Source organism: Triturus cristatus, chromosome 11, assembly GCF_964204655.1.
Source record: "Triturus cristatus chromosome 11, aTriCri1.1, whole genome shotgun sequence".
Classification (NCBI taxonomy): Eukaryota; Metazoa; Chordata; class Amphibia; order Caudata; family Salamandridae; genus Triturus; species Triturus cristatus.
Window position 1 is genome coordinate 578,212,087 of NC_140594.1, and position 24,258 is coordinate 578,236,344.

At 43.9% G+C, this 24,258-nt stretch overlaps 1 protein-coding gene across 1 annotated transcript in view; it reads right to left on the bottom strand.

Moving 5' to 3' along the window:
- BMP1 (bone morphogenetic protein 1) overlaps nt 1–24,258 on the bottom strand; it is a 475,212-nt gene that overhangs the window by 62,246 nt on the left and 388,708 nt on the right. Inside the window, exon 15 of the mRNA XM_085633801.1 lies at nt 11,616–11,796. Within this exon, the coding sequence (XP_085489927.1) occupies nt 11,616–11,796 (181 nt within the window). The remainder of the gene's footprint in view (nt 1–11,615; nt 11,797–24,258) is intronic.

Genomic DNA, 24,258 nt, shown 5'->3' on the forward strand with positions numbered 1-24,258 from the left:
GGTTGACTCATAGTTGGGCTAAATAGCCCTGGTCTGCGTTTAGAGTGGTGGGAGGAGTTTTCACTAGCACCTAAGTTATGCCTACTGTGCATAATGCTGTCTCCACCTCCTGTAACGAAGCTGGGCCAGAGAGGGCAAATATGGTTTGGACTGGGCTCAGAGACCCTTTCCACAAAGAGAAGAAAGAGAAAATGTGGTATAAATATTGGAGCCCTGACCCCAGGACTTTAGAACTCTTTTGAATCAAGGAACCTGCCAAGAAGAAAAGCTGGAGAAGCTGTGGGGAGGAACTACCACTTTGCTGTGTGCTTTGATGTGTTGTCCTGCAGTGGCTGCTTCTGTCGTGGGCAGAGAAAAGACAGAACTGACGTTTCTGCAACTTCTTTGTTTGAGTTTCTCCAAGGACTTGAGGTAGAGCTTGCCCCATGCTCAAGAATTCTCAGGAACAGCAAAGACTTCAAGTTCATCTGCTACGAGCACTAGGAACTGTGTGTTTTGTGCTGAAACGGATGAAAAAGCAACTTGACGCTGTCAACGATGCTGCTGTCCTGAAGGTACCACAGAAGGCACCACTGCACTTCGCACCGAAACCCTGGTCCCACCGAAGCTGCCCCCCAATGCCGCCACCGAGCCGCTGCTTGTACCCCGACTTGTGGGCACTGCCTCGCTTCACACTACCGCCCTAGTATCCCAGACGTTGACTCCACGCCGACATCGATGCCACTGCTTGCACTGTGGTTTGTGGGCACCACTCATAAGTTACACGATTCACCAGCCCTCCCACACTGCAGCCTTGGCCTACCGACACCGGTGCCATTGAATCTGGTTCGTCAGCCGACAACAGCGCTACAGTAATGACGCTGCTGCTGCTTCACCATGACCTGCTAGCACCGCAACGAGCACCGCCCCACTTCGCACCACAGCTCTGGTCTCACTGATGCCGCTGAACGCTGTCACCGAGCAGTTGCCTACACTGGAGACCTGAGGGTACCGCATGCCGCACTTCGAACCGCAGCCCCCACACCGGTGCTCCTGGCAAACTGCACGGAGTTCAATCTGAAACTTGTATGACTTCAAGGGCCCGATGAATCCTGCCCTGACCTCCGGAACAGACGCCGGCTCATCGGAGCTCACTGCGATGTCCACAACGCCCTACATTTCTGTTTTGAGGGTCTTCCCAACACCGTAGCTGGCCCGTGACACCGAGATCAGCAAATACTGTTTGGGTTTGTTGTTCGACGCTATGATAGCCCTGGATGGAGCTATCGACTTCAAGGCACTATATTTTAAGTCTGCTTTTGCTTAATAATATTTCTAGGAACTGTAGGTGGATTTTTATCGTTTTTGTTCTTGTTTTGCACAGATAAAATGTTAGATGTGTTTCTATGACTGGTGTGGTGTCCTTTTGTAGTGTTTTTACTGTATTACTACTGGTTATGTGCAAATGCTTTAAACACTGCCTCTGAGATAAGCCTGACTGCTCGTGCCAAGCTACCAAGGGTGTGAGCAGGGCTTATTTTAGAAGTGTATCTCCCCCCCTTAGTCTGACTAGGAATAAGGGTCCCTAATTGGACAGGGTAACAACCTGCCAACGAGAGACCCCCATTTCTAACATTGGTGGTCAGCGGTGAGGATAGGACTTCCGTTTGCACCTGAACTACAGTGATTGGTGTACACTACTACCATATTGCAGACCATTACGTACCACAAACTGTGTTCTTTTTGATCTATTTTTGTATTCCCATGTTTTTTAACTTAAACTTCCTACTGCATAATGCCTGATTCAGCATCATCATCATTTGCATCCCTAGAAATGGACTTTGAGGAGGAAAGGTTGGAATCCTACAACGTAAAGGAGTTGAAGGCTATTTGTAAAAACCTAAAGGTCCAAATCAGAGGTCTCACCAGAAAAGAGGAGCTGCAAAAGGCGCTGAGGGCATGGGTAGCAGCCAGACATGCCAGTGAGCAACCTGGAGACCTGAGCGTAGAGGCAGAAGAGCCTATGTCCAGGGTGGATATGTTTCTGGGAGAGGAGGGGCCCTCCAGGCCAGGCAGCAATGATTTTTCCCTAGAGGAGCTCCAGGCCAGGAGGGAAGCTAGGAGGCATCAAATTAAGCTTGAGAGTCTCATGATCCAAACACAGTAGATGGTTTTAGACCATGAGCGTGGCCTCAAGGAGCTGGATTTAAAGAGTAAATCCAGCACAGATGATGGCAGCAATTCCTCGGTGTACTCAGACAGAGTAGTACACATTCCTAACAATATAGGAAAGGAGTACAAGAAGGGTGATGACATACAAAGGTGGTTTCAGGGCTATGATGCATCTATTCACATGAATGGGGTTCATGAAAAGAACTATGGAGCAGAATTGTGGCCTCATTTCTCAGAAGAGGGAAGGGACACCTTGTTGGCTTTGGGTAAGGGGTACAACCTCACCTACACTGACATGAAAGAGGCCCTTCTCACTAGGTATGGTCTCACTGATTGTGCCACCCACCCAAGCAGCCTTTCAAAGGTGTCTCAGACCTGCTGCTGCAGCGTCTGCGTGCAGTTTTTAACGTGGCAAGTGCCCCCACTTGCCAGGCCCTAACCTTCCCTTTTCTTACATGTAAGGCACCCCTCAGGTAGGCCCAAGGTACTCCCTTGGGCAGGGTGCAGTGTATGTGAAACATAGGACATGCCCTGGTGAGACATGTCTTGATAATGAAATACTGACATTTTTGTGTTTCACTTTTGAAAGGCTATCTGTCCCATAGGCTTGCATGAGAGTTGCTTTGTAACATCTTACAAGTACAACTTTCCATTGGGACAAGATAGAGAAATGGTGTTTAGGCTCCCTGAACTCAGAATTTAATAACACATCTTTTTAGGGAGATGATTTTTAAATTGTGTGTATGAAAATGTCCCTTTTAGAAAGTAGGCATTTTCTGTCTAACTATTCGTCTGGATTTGGAGTGACAGGAGATGGGGGTGTGCATTCACTGTAGACAGTCACAGAGGGGTTGAGGTGTGCCCTGCCTTTCCTGGGTGACTCATAGTTGGGCTGAATAGCCCTGGTCTGCATTTAGGGTGGTAGGAGGAGTTTTCACTAGCACCTGAATAAGCAGTGTCTCCTCTGCACAATGCTGTCTTCACCTCCTGTAGCGAAGCTGGGCCAGAGAGGGCCAAACAGGTTTGGACTGTGCTCAGAAACCCTTGTCACAAAGAGAACAAAGATAAAATGTGGTATAAATATTGGGGCCCTGACCCCAAAATGTTAGAACTCTTTTGGATCAAGGATCCTGCCAAGAAGAAGAGCTGGGAAAGCTTTGAGGCGGAACTACCACTTTGCTGTGTGCTTTGCTGCGTTGGCTTGCTGTGGTTGCTTCTATCTTGGGCAGAGAAAGGACTGGACTGAAGTTTCTGCAACTTCTTTGTTTGAGTTTCTCCAAGGTCTTGAGGTAGAGCTTGTCCCCTGTTCAAAACATCTCAGGAACAGCAAAGACTTCAAGTTCATCTGCTACCAGCACTGTGTGTTTTGTGCTGCAACAGAAGAAAAAGCAACCCGTCGCTGGCTCCGTGTCCTGAAGGCACCACAGAGGGCACGGCCGCACTTTGCACCGCAACCCTGGTCTCACCAACAACGCCTGACACCGCCACGAGCCGCTGCTTGCACCATGACCTGTGGGCACCACACTTTGCACTGCCTCGAACCACTCCACCTCCCTGGTATCCCCGATGACGCTGCTCCACGCAAACATCGATGTGACTGCTTGCACCGTGGTTTGAGGGCACCGCTCGCCGCAACTCCAGAACCGACGCTGGGTCTTCGGAGCTCACTGCAAGGTCCCCAAAGCCCTACATTTCTAAAGATACTGTTTTTGAGGGTCTTCCCGACACCGTAGCTGGCCCGCGAAGCTGTGGTAAGCCAGAACTGTTTGGATTTGTTGTTCACGACGCCGGAGCAATCCACTTCAAGCAACTTTATTTAAAGTATACTCTTGCTTATTGATATTTCTAAGAACTGTGTGGTGGATTTTTTTTTTTTATCGGTTTTGGTCTTTTTTTGCACTGATAAAATATTAGATATTTTTCTATAATTGGTGTGGTGTCCTTTTGTAGAGTTTTCACTGTATTTCTGCTTGTTTTGTGCAAATGCTTTGCATGCTACCTCTGAGATAAGCCTGGCTGCTCGTGCCAAGCTACCAAGGGAGTGAGCAGGGGTAATTTTAGAAGTGTATCCACCTTATCCTGCCCAGGAAGAAGGGTCCCTACTTGTACAGGGTAACTGCCTGCCAACTAGACACCCCATATTTCTAACACAAACTATATGTCTTTAATGTGAATGTTTATGATGCTCATTGATGTTTTTAAAATAATTCAAATGCTTTTGAAAATAATTATGGTAAAGATGCTATGCTGTATGGGTGGGACAAACACAAGAACAGGGAATAATGTAATCAAATCAAGCACAAGGAATTGAGACAGACAAGACGGACATCCTATCATGAGCAAGTAGATGACCCAAGGCCCATTTTATGTATTGATTTAGTCACAAGGTGTTCCACAACAAATAGCAAACGCTGTCTGAATGCTAAACCCAACAAGATTGCTTCAAGACAGGAAGAGTGAACCAGATGTCAAACTTGACTGTATTAGAGTCCCCAATTGAACAGCAAACTGAAATAATATGCAGTCAGTGATGTACATTTGGGAAGCAGCGCCGGAAATAAATATAAAATTCAGAGTATGCCTCTTTTTATTTTGTTGAATGATCTGAACGTTATTTTAAAAGCTCCATAATTTAACGGTCTCAGACAGAAATGTTGGCCTCTAATCACTATGAACACTGTTGAACGAGTCTAATAAAAGCACTTGTTTTTTGCTGCAAGATAAATAACTAGGATTTGTATTTTTTTATGATGATTTTAATCGACCAGGCTGTACTTATGGCACAAGTTGCTTTTGTTTTTTTCCCAAAAATAAAGTATTACAAAAACATTTGAACATGTCATAAGATCTTCATAGGATGTCAACAAATAAATACATTCACTACAGCAAGTGGCCAGCCATTCTGTTACGCAACATAAATTCCAGTTTTCAGCTCACACAAGACTGTAGACCTCATGGATTAGCATATCAAGATGGCAACTCTTATGGATTGGAAAACTTGCCTTATGTCTTACCTAGGGCTTTCCTTGGCACATAAATCCCAAACATCAGCCATTACCTGTTTAACAGACTGACATTGACAGAAACAAGACAACTGGACCAAAGAGGAGTGAAGGGAAGACTTCGATGCCAACTGAACAACAGAACCAAAATATAGACTATAGACAAAAATGCCTGGCAAAATGTCAACTAGCCCCTTACAAGCCAGTTAAGTCAATAACCAACGTCCCACTTTAATGTCCCATCAGACACAAGAGTCTGAGCAGGTAACGCCATGCTTGGGCCACCCCGTGGCATCACCAGGTGTCCGGAACAGTGGCTGCTGTCCTCCAGTGCCCATAGGGGAGGAGGGAGCCACAGGCTACTTTGGGGCTCACATAATCGGTCTACATTGGTGAAGTCGGTTCAGTAGGGAGGGCGAATCCTTTTTTTGGTTCGGAGCTTCATGTTGGGTCGGCCCCTGGAAGTCCGCTGCTTCTGCTGGTGCTTGGGTGGCTGCTTTGACTGCTGCTTTAGCTGCTGATACTTTTTTTCTGAAATCAGAAAGGAGCACGAGAAAGAGAGAGACAAAGAGGTAGAAAAGGAGACGAGAGGAAGAAAAATGTTCCATGTGTATATTCTATGTAAGGCAAGGAGTGTTCTTCAAGTCGCAGACTTTGCGCGAACAGAGGCAGAGCAGGTGCCAGTAAGTATGGAAGTAAGTAGGGAAAAGGGGAAACGTGCAGGAACACGGCCATATCCAGCTGCATGCAAGGTTAAGTGCTACTGTGAAGAAGCAGAAGACTCTACTAAGAACCCATTTGGATTTAAAAGCTGGAAGTAAGAATCGCCTGCAGGTGCCAAGAATTTGAAAGGGATTACCTCAAATCCTCTCAAGATCTCATCTTCATTGCCTTACTTAGTGGCACGTGGGATCTCCCATAGATTCACAGATCTCTTAGCACATGGTAGTGCACTAGTAAAAGTCAGAAAAAAGTTTTAATGCCAATAGTTTTGAATGGGGAATCAATGAGAAGAACACACTTTTGTGCCAAAGAGCTATCCGATCGACACAGACTTAGAAACTGAAGGGACAGACATTTAATGGTCTCTTTGTTCCCTTTTACATGCATTCATAGCACCCGCAAAGGCTTGGAGCTCATTAAGATCTCAATGGCCATCTGCCGAAGCAACAAGAAGAGTGCATTTTAATCTGAAATGAATGCTGGGCGGGCCCCCAAGTTGAAGCAACATTTTTTTGGTCCGAAGAAGTCATCCCCCAAAGTGCGGTTTACTGCTGAAAAAAAAACACAATGGTCTTGACAAGCAGGGAGTTTTCTACCCACTCATGAGCGCTAATGTTGATCTTCCCTGTTCATGCCCCCAAAACGGAATGAACCTTCCAAGACATCAGACGCAGCAACCCCTTTGCCAGGTGGGTTGCTGCAACCACAGACCACTGGTGGAGCCGGCAGAGGCTCTAATGGTGGCCAATCATAGGTTACCCACCTCTTAATGGGGTAGGTATGGGAACTACAAAGTTGGTGGAACAGGAACCTTGAAGATGTACTATGGGCTTCCCCTCCCCAAATCTCCCTTCCCACCAACCCAGTCTCTTTCTTCTGGTAATCCAAGTGTTTTGATATGCTGTACTTTATTTGTTTATCCACTAAATCAGAAGTACTGTTTTTCAATAATATGAAATTTAAACTTCATAAGAGGCCGGAAACATTCTGGAAGCCTGCTCACAACAGAGAATTTGGTGTTGATATATTCATAGATTTTTGACTGGACAGATTGGGAGTATGTAAGCCCACAGTCAGGGTAAGAAGAGTGTATGCACAAACAATTGCACAGAAAACCAAGATCTCCAGAACCAGAGGGCCAATCCCAGTTTAGGTATATGAATTAAGCCAATTTTCTCACTACAGACAACTGTCTGATTGCACACAGTTCCTACAATTTGATTTTTCACTGTGCTTGCAGTCTATATAGACCTTATATAACCTACATTAATTTTGTGCCTACGGTCTATCCAGACCTCACATAACCTTAATTAATTTACTGTTTCATTGCTTGTCTTAACACTTCAACTTTAGTGGCTTACATCAGAGGACTAAGACCTTTCTAGACTACCTGAACTCTGCTTGAATCTTACCACATTCCATACAAAGTCATGAGAATAGTTTTGAGGGCACACTACTCCCTTTAGACTAGCTAAAAATGCAGAAGCAAAGACACTAATGGTTACTTCTCAGCTAAGACCACCTGGCAGGACTTCAGTAAAGGCCACTATCGGTTGGTGGCTAATAGGGTTCTATGAACTCTCATCACCTTCCCATTTGATTTATCACAGACACAGCTGAGATTTATGATATGCTACATCCACTCAGATGCTTTCAGCATCTTATACTTGCAGTCACATGTTTAAGCATTGTCTCAACATGTGAGAGAAGGACTACCTTTAGGAAAATAATGCCTCACTAAGATAAACACTGGCAATATTGTATCCTTGACATACCTCTTAAAGTCTAACTGCAAATGGATCTTGGCTGTCAAGTAACAATGTAAAGATTCCACCATCTCCCATTCTCAGTCGACCGTCAGACATATCACCAAGACTGTGGTTCAATGACACTTCGGTAGATGATATCACAGGAGAAGGAATACATCTTGATATGAGGGATGTAAAGAGGGATCCACCAGAACTGGCAGAATACTCTTCAGCTAAGAGACAGCAGAGATGGAGGTGGAATGCAGGGCAGAGTGAGGGACAGAGGAGGGAAGTAGATACTTACCACAGTTTCTGTAGGGTGATTCTATATGCTTAACACAGCCTTGTGTCCTGCGTCAGTCATCTTAGTTGTTCCTGGAATGGTTTCCTCAGCCAAGCAGATTACTACCACATTCTCAACATCTGAAGGGTGGTTTTCATGTAAGGGTTGGCAGAGTTCAGCAATCGACACTTCAGCTATCAAAGGTATTTGGTGACCAAGAGATCTCATGCATATGGACTGGATGCCAACTAGTGTCCTCCATGCAGAATTCATTTTCCTTGCACAGTGCAACAGTTCAAGCCTTAAGGAATGTTCCAAACACCCTGGTAGTAGTCCGAGCTTGTGTGCCTTAGAGCCACGAACCCTTAGCCTGAGGAACTCAGCAGGTTCTTTTAGTTCTTGTTTTAGTTCAAACTCTGCAGTAACTGGAGATAGGTTTTCTGCAAAACCAGGAGGTTATGATCTCCACAGTCAAGAGAGAACTCATTGCAAATAAAAACAAAATCACATACACACACAGGGCAAGCAGGTAATGGTGCCTCGCTAGACCTTATATGGTGACAGGACTTGGGCAGATTCACTCACATTTCAGTTTAATACTTGATACACAACTTATTCTGTCCAGCACTTTTCAGCATTTCAAAAGAACCAGATTGTTGTTAGAATCTCCCCATTCACCAACAGGATGGCTCACCTTCAATCTCTAGCATTAATCAACATTAATACTGAGAACCAGTAACAATAATATACTGGTCTGTGAGAATTTCAGTTCAAGGGAACTGCAAAACAAAGCAAGAACTTAAACCTGGCCTCTCCCTCCACTCAGAACGAAGATGCCACCCTCATCTAGTATGCAAAAAGGCAAGCAGGGTCAGTTTGTCAACTGTGGAGTAGTAGGAAGCTGGATGCCACACTTGACCTCAAAGGCACAGCAAGGGAAGGCAATGTCAAAATCAGTAAGCGAAGCAACAAATTGCCATGCCTGGGCAAGCTGAGCATCAGGAGACATGCAAAAGGAGTACAGCAGCAGATGGCCTTTCAGACCAGGCTGTGTTAGCAGGAGGAGGCGGAGAGAGGCGCAGTCCCTTTATCAGACTGGGTGGAGGGAGACAAGAACATAATCTCAAAAGCAGAGAGCATCGTGAGATGAACAAAATAAACGTTTCTAAATGAATGCCATGAACCTGCTTCTGTTCTGAATATCACCCATTTTAAATAAAATATTTGCAGTCTTCCATGATAGAGTAGCCGGGGCAGGAAACGCCAGGTTAATCTCATAGCAAATGTACCAATTTTGTAGTAAGTCGCAGGGTAAAAACAGACTGCACGGGCAGGTGGTGTTCAATAACCATATCCACCAGACTCTAGAAGATGTTGGTGAGAGGACTGGTATAAGCTAAAGCTCAAATTATAGTAGGTTCAGATCGCAGCCCTTTTAAATTTTGCAGTGATGTAAGTAGCAGCTACATCAGGGAGGGATGTACAACTCTACAGTGGGCATTGGCCATGGAGGTGGGGGAGGAAGCAGCCAATCAGTAGGGACAACAGACCGAGTTCCAGTAAGACAACACAACTACCAAAATATGGATCAGAGAGGGGGATTTCCCAAAAGTGGACTGATAAGAAAGAAACAAACCTCCGGTTAAGAGTCAATATCTTTGGAACTGAAGTGCTGTAATCCAACATGCGACCTCATCAAACATAACTAATAAAAATGAAGCAAATCTAAGCAATAAAGGTCTTAGAGGAGATTCCAGGAAGGAGGAATGACAAGGAATAGCAGCTCAGAATATGGATGAGATAGAGGAATCTTAACACAAGGCATTAACACAGGGAACAAACCCATGTGTAAGGATGAGAATGAGAGAATTTTGAAAGAGTGAGACTCGGAAACCTCTACGTGATTTTCTTACTGCTTCTCATAGGACAAGTACAGTCCCCTCTGCCACTCTTTCCAAAAAATGAAAAGTAAACCTGGATTAATTCTGAACACACTACAAAAGTCTCCATCATAAATCAATCTGGGTTTGGACAATACAATAGGGAGGGAATCTAATTGTGTTTAGGCAGAGTGTCATTTTTTTGTCTGAGAAAGGAGTTACCATTTTAAATGAGCTAGTAGGCATTGTTACCATCACAGAAAAATCTTTGTACATTTTATCAGTACTTATAAAATGCACACTCACCAACAGCCATCATGGTGCTATAACGGGCCATAGCTTTCCATAACAGTAGATAACCCAAGAGCTGGCATATTTAGAGGGGCAAGGAGTAAGAAGCAGAAAGGTGGGCTTGTTGGAACTTGGGGATCACTCCACTTAGAGACCTCTGTAAAACTAATTGCCATTATGAATAGCAAAAAGCCCAGGATAAAGGGCTTTGTGTATATAGGAGGTCATAAATTATGATAGTCGGCTTTGTGAGCTGCAGGGAAATTGTGCTCTGCCTGGAAGCGGTTTATCATGGAAGTCGTAGCTGACATCCTATAAGAAGATGCCCGAGTTTAATGATCAGCAGCAGTACATTTTGGACAACCTAACAATATCTCACTAATTTACGTACATTTTTTGCTGTTTTCACCCTATCAGGATTTTGACAGGTACTCCACAGAAACGTCAAAGTTTTAGACAATACTATAAAGCCTCATAGACACTATGTTCCACACCATCTCTTATCCTTGCAATTAAATACATTTCCATCTCATCTACCGATAAACAAATGTTTATTCAACTTTTCACAACACTGCTAGCAGACACATAATACTTTCTAATCTGGCCACACTTTCATTGCCACTCCAGAAATAAAATACATAATTCACAGACGTAGCCCTTCAAGGGTCCAATAGGGAACTAGAGAAAGCCAGTATGATGACAGACGAATTGCAAATTCTCAAACTGAATTTCTCATGTGCCTTTGGGGGTTTGTGGCTTGTCATCCAATAGGGAGCCCTGTGTACCAAGAACTCAGAAACACCAGCAATAAGCGTCAAAAAAGTGTCATACAGGATAGAGGTATTGCAGAAAAAGGATGAGAGGAAGAGACGTTTTGAAAGAGGGCTGAAAAAGGAGTAATAAACCTAGAATATAAATGAGATCGAGGGACCTCCCAAAAAAGGACTAAACACAGGTTAACAACACAATGATTAAAGATGGGATTGAGGGAATTTAGGAAAGGGGACTGAGAGAGCTAATAATCTAGAAATAAGGATGATTCAAACAAGAGACCTGTGGGACTGAACAAAGGTAAGAAACTCTGGAATAAGGATGAGATGGACGGATATTAGAAAAGAAGACTGAACAGAGGATAAAAACACCAGGTTAAGGATATTTGCTGATTTTAGGAAAAAGGACTGATCTCAGACTCACATTAAGGAAGAGGTGGGGGGGACTGCAAGAAAGATCTCAACAAAGAGGAATAACTACCAAACTAACGAGGAATGGGAACTCAGGAAAAAGGTCACAATGGAGCAAATCAATCCCCAAAGAGGTGAGCAACCTGCATTCTTAATAGTATGCAATTAAGAACGGGTAGGGAAGACTGTGGGATGGTTGGTCCAACAAGAAGGACAACATCAGGTTTGTTGTTAAATCAAAAGCCTCGTAAATCTGAAAGCATGGACTGCGCTACCCACCCAAAGCACTCCTGGTTAGAAGTGAAGGATCGAGCAAGAACAGCAAAGAGCGCTTACTGAGGTGCTGGTCAACATACCTGAGAAGAACTGTGCCTTGAAGCCCTTCTTGGAGACAGTGTTGTCAGACTTGAACTCCACCCTCATATTGTTGTACTGCGAGGTGATCACCTCGGGCTTTTCTGCACCACAGAACTTCCCGTGCAGCTTAGAGTCCGCAGTCAGCCCACTACGCACCTCGACGAAGTCATACTTACAGACCTGAACACAAGATGGGTTATGGGGGACAAAGCAGACAGAACATTAAGACTTGGATTGGAGACAAGTTACAGACAACATGGTTTGTCCTAGATATGCTTATATTTAATAGCAGCAAAAACTGTGTAACATGACCATCAGCTTTGCAGTGAAAATGTATCACTGGCATGATCTGTAAAAACTGAAGTTAGCTCTGCTGTGTGAGGCCAGTGCTTATGAACTATCTACCGCCTGATGGATCACTGCTTTGTAATGAACAAACCTGTAAGTTTTTCATTAAGGATAAAAGTGCAATTTGATGTGAACACCTGGCAGTTTGTGTCAACTCAGGCTTTTCAGGCCTGGTACATCTAGGTATCTCGTATTGCATGCTTTTGTCTGAGACATGAGTCTATGCAAAAGCTCTGCTGGCTTTTTTTTTAAAACACAATTTTTATTGAAATCAATTAGTAAGCAGGTACAGTATACATTTCAATAGTTTTTGGGTTGCATTACAATTATAACGGTCCAGTATTCATCAGTATTCGTGACTTCATACTTATACATTATTCAAGCGCTTATGCATGTCTTATTCATCCTTGATTAGGCTAAGGATGCAAAAAGCTCTGCTGGCTAAGGGCTGAACTCCTGGTTCTGTGTCTCTTAAGGGATTGCTGTGTTTTCTGGGGTATGAATGCATATTATTTTGCATGTTTTGGTGAATGAGTCTACTTTTTTGCTTTCTCTTGGGAAATTACTGTCTTCTCTTTCCTGTGGGTGTAGGACTTAGCCTGAGTAGGATGCAGTGCTGTCACGTCTCAATTTAATTCTTGCTGGGAAATCGGTTACTGTGGTGGTTGAAGCTATTCTTCTTTTACACAACATTGTTGTATCTGCATAAAAACAAGATCACCGACAGTGAAGCTGCTCTTTAACCAGACTCTCCCAAGTGCCATCCTATTTCAAACTTTCATGTTTGCCCTACTGTCCCTTCTCACCTCCTTTTGTAAAATGTCCATCTTTTCTGTCAAAGTTCAGACATCCCACCAAGAGTTTCACTTGGTTCTTTGCATTGCCTTCATGTTAGAGGCCCTTGCAGTGATCTGTGATAGTGCACTGGCTTCTAGGAGGACAAATTGGATCATTCTCCTTGTTCATCCATCTCTGCCCATTCTCCTTATTTCTTCTCATGTTCTCTCCACGGACCTAGATGCACTCTCTTCTTTGTCCTTTATTCTTACTGTTGCTCATTTGGGAAGCCAAACTTTCTACTGTCAACCGATGCTCCTCACACTTGCCTCTATCATCTCATTACCCAGGTAATTGCGCGAAAGAGTGATGGGGGATTTGGTTCTAACCTAATCCCATCACGGCCTCTGCAAGGTGTATTCCAATGGTTCTTCAATTCCTCAATATGGATTTCCATCCACATTGTGCTTCCAAATGTAAGGAAAAAGTCTAGATGATGGAGTTCTTGGCTCTGTGGTAAACTCATAGGTGCTAATTCTTGGTGTGGTTTGGCGATTTAGTCACCTAAAGTGTCACATGATTGGAATGCGGGAGTTAGGATGACACACGATCGGCTCATCAAAACAAGTCAAAACTTTTTCAGTTGCCAGCAAAATAATGTCTTCTAACTTTGAGAGTTTTGAAGGCAATGCGAAAATTGCCTCAGAGGGAGCACATGTGTTAGCATCATAGACAGGGCCGAGAACAAGTGGTCAGCACCTTGCAGGGCACAGGCTTTGCCAGAAGCAAAGCCAAATAGAAGCGCATAGTCTGGAAGGGTCGGAGAGATGCAGGAATCGCCAAATCCACAGTAGCTGGTGCACACTTGGGAAGTGGCACAGGGATATTCAGCCTGGCTTGCAAGAAGACGTCGACCTGTGTGGGGTCTTCTGAGTTAGGATTTCCGGTTTAATCGTTTTCAATGTCTGAAGCAGCAATGAAGATGAGGAAGAGCCTAGCGTCCAGGAACAGAGTCAGATGTCTGAAAGACCTCAGGATCAGGACTGTATCCTTGTGGAAGGAGGATTCCTACTCCCTACAATGTTTTTGTGGGAAAAAATCTTGAGAGATTGCTCCAGGTCTGGGGAATTAACTGAAGTGCAACAACTCGGTGTATCATTGGGGGCCTGAAACAAAAATAGCGTGGCCACCTGTTCTCTGATGACCTTTGGGTGCATCAATGAATTGGAGTTGCAGGCCAAGAGGTTCATGTTCTTTACTTCTGCACCATGGTTTGAACCCTGCAAGCTTAGGAGAGGATATTTCACCTAACTACATCTGAAAGGTGAGTAATTTCATTAATGTGTTAAGAAGAGCTCAGTAACTTTGTTTACGAAACATTGGAAAACAGACTTCCACATCAGCATGCCAGAAATCATCTATATTTCAATGTTGTCACATCTGGGGTGGGTAGATTAGCGACTAAATTACACGGTGCTTACTGGCGGCAGGCTCTGGAGAGCTATTGCTGGGGAAAAGATTCAGATTCAATTTGGTGCCTGGAGAATATTTATAAGGTGAGCAATCAGGGCTGCACACACAGGGGAGCTCAGCAGGGCCTGGCCAGTCTACGTTTGTGTCTGCCACTCCTAAAATAATTGGCACCCACCATTCCTTCAGTCTAGCCACAGACTGGCCATATGTAAATCAATCCATGATCGTGCTTCGATACAAACAGTTCTCTCTGAACAGCCAGGCCTGATCCCCTCCAAATGGGAACACAAGCAACCACAGACCGGTTTCAGCCTACAAAGGCCTTATCAATGAGCTACAGCTTGAATCCCATGGTTTATGGGTGTTCAGCAAAGGGCCTCGCAACAGGCTAGGCTCTCTACACCAGTACAGTGGGCACCCCATGCTAAACATTAACTCAGTTGAGGTGCAAAGGGTCTAGTACTTCTACTCTTCTGGTGGTCAAGTAAAGATGCCAGAGTCATCCAGTGGGTCTGCTTTGGCCATAACTGTGCAGGCTATAATAATCGTGAAGGAGCATCCTGTCTCGGTTGCTGATCCGCTCTCACAGTCTTCAGAGTGGAGTTCCAATTCACACCAGTTATGGTAAGTTGAGGTATTACCGGCAAATGAGGCATCCACCTTTTGCCTAAGAAGATGCCAAAACTGCAGAAAATAGGCGGGGATGCGTATTTTTGAACCATGGTCTGGAAACTTACACCGGACAAAGGGAAAAGGGTGGCTACCTCCACTTGACCCACTACATATACAAATTTCAGGAAGGGCAAAAGGAAGAGTGTTTGTGAAGACTGGAAAGTCCAGGATGAACATCAGCAGTTGAAACATAAAGAGACCACCTTTCACTAGTCCACTCATAAAATACACAACCCATATTTCCACAAGCATACCTCTTCCATAATTGATGCAGGCAAGGAAAATTAGCTGGACATTTGTTCACTGCCAAAAGACAATAAATAGTCTCCATACAGGGGTATAGATGAAAACCAGACTTTGAACCTAGAATATCCTAGAGGTGGTAGCCACTCTCACACAGATATTTTGAGGCACACTTTGGGTGTCCCTGTGACATGAGAATACAGCTCTGTTGTTGACAAAGCCAAAATAGAACGCCCACAACTTGCAGTGCAGGATTGTCCAGCTCAGTGGATGGAAAAAATGGGATACATCTGAAAAACGTAAGGAGAGGATGCACAGTGCTAGATTTGTTTTAATGAGAAATAGCTTAATTCTTGCAATTATGTCAAACATTTTTGCTTTTGGAACAATGCTATACAAGCTCCTACGCTATAGCTAGACATTCTAGATAAATGTATTTTCATTTGAAGACCCTTCAATACAGTAAGCAACACTGGTAGGCTAAATGAAGAATGCAGAATGTCCTATGGTTAAGTATGTAGAAAGCAAGAAATATCCCACACAAAATTATTTTAAATTAAAGTAATCTCTGCAAATGGACATGGCCTCATAACTATATGAATAATCACAAAATCTTATGGAAATGTGTTTGCTCAAATTTCCAAGGAGTGTAATAGTGAATCGGCAAGGAGGAAAAGGCTTAGATCAGTTGCAGACGCGCTCTTCATCCAGCATAAAGATTTGACACCATGTTAGGAATTAATTGGTCCTTTGGCGCAGGAGAGAATTCTCTTCCCATTGCCAACTATAGTTCAATGTATCCCACCTCCTGCAGGGTTTTCCATCAGTTGTAAAATTGATGTTTAAGATCTATCATTATAGCTATACACATTTGAACTGAATTGTGATGTTTCGCATTGATACAAACAAAAAATGTCTTCCCCCTTCTCAATGTAGGTATTTTTGCACATATTACGCATGTAGTAGTCTCTACCAGCATTCTCTTCCCTCGACATGAGAACCCACGCTATTCAATCCCATGCAATCATGTAACTAGGGCTTCCTCAGATTGACTACTCCCATACCAAATTATTGGCTTGTGTCCGATCTCTCACGGTCCAGACTCCTAATTAACTTCCTCCACATGGCGAACAGAATACTTGCCCAGGTAAAGGACAGAGAGAATAAGGCTTCTTTCAGTGGCTACTTCTCTCTTTGGGCTTGGCTAAAATCCCTGCAGCTGATCGCCGTCCCTCTCATATTCTCTATTTTTAAATCTCTCTTCACTCCTCCCTATGATCTTTTTTTGATTTAAGCACTCTTTTTTATTAAAGTTTAAATAAATGAAAAGAGACTACCAATTCTTCCAGCATTGGAGATGCTAATTAACAACATAGCACTATAACAAGAACATCAGTAACATTCTTCCACGATTTCTAACACCCCTCACGTGTCACTGCCAAATAAACCCCAGTAGTTATTAAATAAGGTATGCAGTTAGATCAGATTATCATAAAGCTGTAGTTGAATGACGGCTCTGCTCAAATTAAGGTCTAGCTAATCCAAGGCATGTTGTAATTCACCCTTCATGCCTGTCTTTACTCCACCACCAATATACAAACAAGATTAGAGGTTTCCAGCTTGGAGGACAGGGCAGAAGGTAGTCGGGATTGCCTGCTAAAATGTCTGGCAGCAGAGGTGTCCATACAGCTTCATATTTGTTATATTTGTCGAAGCGTACTCTCTGTAAGAACTCAACAACCAGTTAGTTCCATAGACGGAGGGGTTGCTGTGTTAAGTTAGGGGCAATTCTTATTTTCCCATTGAGAGGCTAAAGTTAGCTTCGCCACTCCAAGACAGTTTCACACTAGAGCTTTAGACTGGTGTCCTAGAAGGAGGGAGCAGATGCCAAATATCATCGCAAGATCTCCATCATGGCCACAGGTAGTTCTTTCCAGAAGGGTTTAATGAAGGGGAATCCCATCATATATGTTGGAAGTTCCCAAACAACTCACATCCTCTCCAACTGAGTAAACTGGTGAAAGGATCACCAGATAAGGACCAGTCGATCATCTCCTTACAGTGAGCTTTCCTTCCTTAAACGTTAGCTGATCCCTTTACTAAGATTTTGCCAGAGTTCATAGAGGCCCAGCACAGACTCGGGCAGCATCGCTAAATATTTTACAGATGTTAGAGATTGTGTCTTCTGAGCAATCAACTAATGCGATTAATTTCTTACATTGTTTGCGGGCTCTCGTAACCACTGCTTTAGCTTCTCTATGCATCATATGGTGTCTCAATTGGGCATACTGGAATCTTCAAGTTTCACCTAGGCTGAACGCTTGCTTGCCTCTTAATATGATGGTGGCTGTACTGCATAAATATGAAATCTATGCAATCATGGTACATCCTTCCCTCCCACCTTCCACTTCAAAAGGCTGAGGGGACTAGGCTGGCAAAAAAGAGGGGTTGGAGTGGATGTGCTATATGAAAAGTGGAACATGGGAAGGCTGGTTTGTATGAAAACTGAGTCCCAGATTGAGAGGGAGTATTCACAGGAGTAATTAATTCAACATTAGAAGGCCTATCTTCCAATTGGTAAGCAGGCTAAATTCCAATGTTAGCCTCCAGCTAGGAATCATCCATATAAGGCCACCGTCCGGGACCAATCTCCTAAAACCCATTACTAGGCTGCTCTATAGAACCCATGAAAATCTTGGGAGGTTTAGACCTCCTTTATCTCTTGGGTGGCTGGGATGTTGTGGGTAATCACATCCACATCATGCGGAGTACTAGTTTTTTCAGATCTATGAAGAAGCCCTTTCATCACTATATGCAGGGCCTAAAATAGAAGACCCCCAGTAACATTCCTTTTTAGTACATGAATTTGGCTCATCCACGAGAGAAAATGGTGAGACCATGGTCTGAGGTCATTATAGAGATCAGCTAGGTGTCTGGAGTAATCTGCTTTACAGAGATCTGCCACTGCTGGAGTAATATTAACATGCAAGTATTTAATGGATCTAGTAGCCCACCGAAAGAAAGTGGATATCTGAAGAGTCTCCACTTTCACCTAAGATAACAGGTTTAGGATTTCTGATTGAGCTATGATGATTTTGAATCCTGACAATCTCTCAAAGGACACTAATTGTTTTATCAGGTAGATAAAGGTAGAATTAAGGGACAAAAATTTAAGTGAAACATTGCTGTGGATCTCTGGGCTCCTGGATGTCTGGGATCCTGGTTATCTTATTGTCATCTCTTATCTTTTTTGCACAGGACTTGATGCTGAGGGGAAAAGAGACAACCCTGCCTTGTTCCTCTACCTAGTTGAAGGTGTTGCAATGATGTAACATTCAAGCGTATTCTAGATGTAGATGAGAGATAGCCTGCTATTACCACGGAAATGAACCTTGGCCCCAGTCCGACTCCCTGAAGTATGTGCCAAAGGAAGTTCAAGTCTGCACCATCAAAGGTTTTTTCTGTATCTAATAATAGCAACACAGCAGGTACTGCCTTCTCTTTGACCTTTTCTAATAGGTGGACTATTTGTCTGATGCTGCATTTGATGATCCGTTACGAAGTCTGGTTGGTCTAGTGTATAACACCTGGTAGAAGGGAGTACAAATAGTTCGCCAGAAAAGTAATAAAGAATTTTTCATCTATGTTCAAAAGTGAAATAGGGATCTAAAATTAGCATAATCTGGGGTCTTTTTCTGCTTCCCAGTTGAGAGCAATGCTGATATTGGAAACAAGCATTTGCAATGCAACAGGTCTCGCATTTATGCAAGACCTATTGCATTGCAAATGGCTGGTATCACGGAGCACAGGAGGGCGGGGGGAGAAGGCATGGACAACGGGAGGGAGGGCGGGGAGAAAGCACGGACAGGTTCGGGGGTTGGGGAGAAGGTACAGACAATGGGAGGGAGGGCGGGAGGGCAGGAGAATGCACGGACAACAGTAGGGAGGGCGGGGGTAAGGAAGGCACCAAAGCATGTCCTGCTTGAAGTAGGAGAACCTCATTAAAGAAAATGGTGCTCAAAGTCTAAATAACACGTACCGTGTAACAACCGAAGTAAAGGGGCCAGTCGCTACTATGGCCAGACAATGACACAAGCCAATGGCAAATATGGGCGGAGAGTGGGCGGGGCTTCTATTTGTTACTCCACCACAACAAGTCTTGCAGAGCAGCACATGCACTCTGGCTCTAGGCTCGACCTAAAAAGAAAATGGCAGTTTGTCCTTGAGATGCACTTCTGTGATTGCATTTACAAAAAGAAAGGCAGTTTGTCGTACAGATGCACTTTTGTGACTGCATTTACAGAAAGAATAGGGAGGGCAGTTTCTCCTCTAGGTGCACTTCAGTGATTGCAGTTACAACTAGGATATTTTGCCATTCATGTTTGAACTGCTCTTGTGGAAAAAGGGAGAAGTGCTGATGACAGAAACTCCATGGCTGGGAGACAAATGACTTGAGATTCCACTTTTCAGGATGTTTGGAACATTCTGTGATCTGAAACGTATCCCACTTTGGGAATGTATTTTAATGTCAATAACTCACATCAAACCTTAAATAAACACGTGTATCCATTGGTTAAATTAAATAACGTAATAAGCTGTAACCTGTTAGTGAAATGGGAAACAAATACTTAAAATTGGGATATTTTGCTCTTTCTGCCACACCTCTGACTCCGCCCACTGACCCAATCCACGGGTTATTCCCGCCCTCTGATTCTTCGCCCACAGTTCCCCTACTTTTTTCCCCCCACTTCGACCACTGCGTATTAATTACAGTGTTTTAAAAAAATACTAATTATGCGTCTCTGAACAATATTAATCCAGTCTAGCCATTTCAATGCGAAGTCCTGGTTTGGTCATACTTTGGATTGCCAAGGAACCTTATTACAAGTTCAGAACTAGATGCCTTTCGGAGAGATAGGCACATGGTACAAAAGAGGTACTGCCAAAGATACAAAAAAGCATTTGCAATGCAATCGGTCTCGCATTACTGAAAGTTTGAGCTATTGTTGTTACAAACAATAATACAACGCCAATAGCTCAAACTTTCAGTAATGCGAGATCTATTGCATTACAAATGCTTGTTTGAAATTTCCGCTTGGCTGTTCTTAAATGTTGGCATGTATGCACCCTTGGGCCCCGGCGCCACTGCACCTGCTGCGCCATTGATAACTGCGCCCATGAGTTGGAGGAGAAGGTTGCCAATATTAGAGTTCATTGTGTTAGTAAATGGTAGTTAACTGTCTTCCTTTCGAGTCTTTCAGGAAGTAGTGATACGGGCAGGAAGTCGCGTTTTGTTGTTGCTAGAGTTAGAAAAAAAGCCCCCGGGCAGGCAGACAGAAAGCCATTGTCTGCAGGGCTCCGTGTTCAGCTGCCCGGACTGGGCGTGATAGCCGGGGGCGGAGGGTGGGGCGCCCCACTCCCCGCGGGAGGGCAGGTTCACGCCCAGGGCGGAGGGACGTGTGCACCGCTCGCTGCGGGAGGAGAGCTGCGCAACGCGGCGCTGGCGAGGGGTCCCCGGATACAACGCCCCCCGGTAGGTTATGATGATTCTGAATGTTGCTTTTCTCATTTTACTTAGATCAAGGTCTGATCTGCTATGGTAACTAAACTACTTTGGGGGTCGCGATAGCTCGTGCACACCTGCTAAAGTAGCTCAGAGAGTCAGGTGCGTGCTGCAGAGATCTAAGCGAAACCAACAGAGTCAAATCGCGAGATGAAAGTCTTTTATCCTTCTGATGTCGATAAAGTGCACACAGTCAACTTTGGTAATATTAACATATTAACTTTGGTAATATTAACAGATCATGTGCACGTGCGTACGAATCAGCAACCTGTAGTAGCGGCCCTTCGGTTGCAGTGTCTATTATCACATACACTGTTGTGATGATAATATTAGATTCACCTCTTTTATTTATTTCGCAGTTACGTTAAGAGTTTTTCGTTGTGACCATTTCTTATCTGAGAAAGGCTTGCGTTTGTACGGATTATGCATAGCTGGTAGGATAGCTCAGTGAGTAAAGCGCCTGATATCTGCGTGAAGCCACATGTTCCAGGTGGAGATTCTGACAGGCCTGAGGTAGCCTTTCATGATTTTGAGGTCGATAACTGCAAAAAAATACAAGCCGGGTGAAAGTGGCGTTGAACAAAACACGGCTTCTTTCATTTACTTGCTTCCCTGTGAAAGGGATCCAAAAAAAAAAAGCCAGGGAGTGGTTTCAATTATCGCGCCCGTGTCTGGGCACGATAATTGAAACCACATGGCCTATTGGTGTCTGTTACGCGCACCAAGCGTGTAATAGACACCAATAGGCCGTGGCCAATTGCGTGCAGTCTTTTAAAAAAAGACACACACAAAGGCCAATGTGGTAGCACATAAGGAATCGCACACGCACGAGCGTGTGCGATTCCTAGGCCAGTGCTAAAACTCTGTTTTTCACTCACTAAAGGTCTCGCGCTGCGCGAGCACTGCTGTGCAGTGCAACACAGGCGTGAGACCTTAAAATAAAATCCCAATTAAACCATCAGCATACATGGATTTGCTGATCTTGGTGCTCTTTATGGACATCACAATAGGAACCTAAATTACTTTCTTGATGGTCAAGTGTCCGTGTGGGGAGAGGTGCTGATTCTAAGCAGGCTTCTTGCTTGGTGTCCCTGGATAAGGGGAGAGGGGGTCTCGGCCCGATAGAGAGATGTAGTAGTCATGTACTCCATTTACTTTATCTTCTTCGGATGTTACTAGTTTACCAGTCAGGACCTAAACATTTGAGCATGTAGGTTGATTCTATTTTCTGCCTTAACAGACATGCTAGATTTGGGCCTACCTCATTAACTTGGTCATGGACGGTCTTCCTGAGGCAAAGCAGAGTCACCTGTGCTTTGTTGGAGGCCACAGCATTAGATTTAGCCCTCAAAGCCATCACCTTACGTAGGAATGTTAGTGGTGGGGTGGATGGGGTGGCACTGTACTCTTGCTCGGATACTTTCAATGCTTTTTCCAGTTGTTGTTCTTCCATATTTATACGTTTTTCCAAATTTAACATTATCTCTATACACATGTTACACACGACAGCTCTTAAGATACAACCAGTCGCACCTCAGGTGAGCCATTAAGACTGAAGTTCTCTTCGATTTGAACTCTCTCAGCATGGTTTTCAGCCCGGGATCTCTCAACAGCACCAGATGGACAGTCCCTCTTCTTCACAAGGGGGCTCTTTATCTATGTTTAGGGGTGCTGATAGAGAGCCATGGTGTGAGATTGTTATGGGGGTTATGGTGGCACAGTCAATCAATGACATCAAAGCATTGGTAAATAAATTATAATCAGTTCAAAAATGGGTGTGATGCACGTGAAGAACAAAGGTGTATTCTTTAGAATCTCTTGCGTAATTCTCACCATGCATCTAGTAATCCTAACCCCTCAAGAATACTTTCCAGACTTCCAGAGAAGGCGGCAGAGTAGAGGAACACCTTCCCCCAATCTATCGACTCTTGGGTCCCATACTAAATTGCAATCCCCTAAAACAATCAGGCTGCCTTCAGCGTATTCCACTAGTGTATTCACAAAGTTTCCAATTAACACGTTCTGAGCCACAGTGGGTACACATTCTGTGGCTATTGTGGTGATCCGATTAACCAAGCCGCAGGTAATCAGAATGTAGCTGCCTTCTTTGCTTATTTTTTGTTAGGATAAGGGTTTAAGTTGCAATGCTCTGTGAACGGGGAGAGCAGCAACATTGTGTTTGATGGCAAAGTCAATTAATTATAAAATTACGACCCATCAAGTACGTTTTTCTTCCCTGCGACCCTCAGATCCCCACTTAGTTTGTTGTCTCCATTGTCATCTGGATTTTTCCCAAGTAGTTCATTACTTCAATATTTTGAGATGTCCTGGGTTCAGGAGACCATACTCTCATTTTTAAGCTGATGAGCGCTGTCAAGAAAATCATTCAGTGCCCCTAGGGCGATACAAAAGGGTAGTCCTACTTCTATGTTTATTGTAAATCCCGGTTTTTGGTTTTAAAAATCTGGTCAGCTAAATTTAATCAATAACAGGACCTGTATATGTTCACAACAAAATAATTATAAAGGTAACATCTAATGAAAACATACCTTGCTGACGGCTAAACTGTCCTACACAAACAAACATGATGTCGTACCTGAACAGTGGAACAAAAGAAGCAGAGTCGCTGGCGAGGGCAGGTCTAAGATTCCAGTATTTCTGATACATAATGGCTCTTTAAAATAAAAATCCCAGTATTCGGCCACTAGGTGGCAGAAATGTACACAGACGAGGCAAATGTATCAGCTTACCTTGACGTCTGTCAATGTCAAGGCGCAAAACCGCATTGAAAGGAACACCGAGGGTTGCCGTGAACGCTGCAGGACTGTGCCAAAGTTTGAAACGAGATATAAGGCAATGCATACTGATGACAGAGTAACGTGTATAAAGTTGAGCTGGGTGTCAACCTCAGATTTATATATACATATATATATATATATATATATACATACATACATATATATCAGGCGCTCAACACCCATTGGACTCAAAGGGCTTCAGCCCCCCCCCCCTGTCGTGTGTGGCAGCCCGGGATGAGACACCTTCCCAGGCAAAAAAGCAGCCGCACCCGAGCACTTCACAGGTCTTTAAAAGACCATATGCATGTTAATGAGGCCTTGCTGTTGTTTCACCCCTTCTAAGAGACCCTGCAGCTCCACTCTGCCTATTGCTTAAAGTTCAGCCCCCCCCGAAAATTTTGCTCAGCCCCCCCCCCGAAATTTGGCTCTAGTTGCGCCTCTGATATATATATATATATATATATATATATATATATATATATATATATATATATATATATCACCTCCACTCGCCTTCACTCTTCCCTTGGTTGGAAAACAAACGAGCGCAGACCCAGTCTTATTCGTGCAGTTATTTATTAGCCATTCTCCGCCATTACGCGTTTCGGGCGATCCCGCCCTTGATCACATGACAACACTTTGGCTGATGACCGCTCTTTTTAAAGTGCAAGTGCTAGTGCATCAATTAATGGACATAGAAAACATACATTTCCTTCAACGTTACAGGTATATACCCCGCCAAACCTAATAACCACATAATGTCAATGT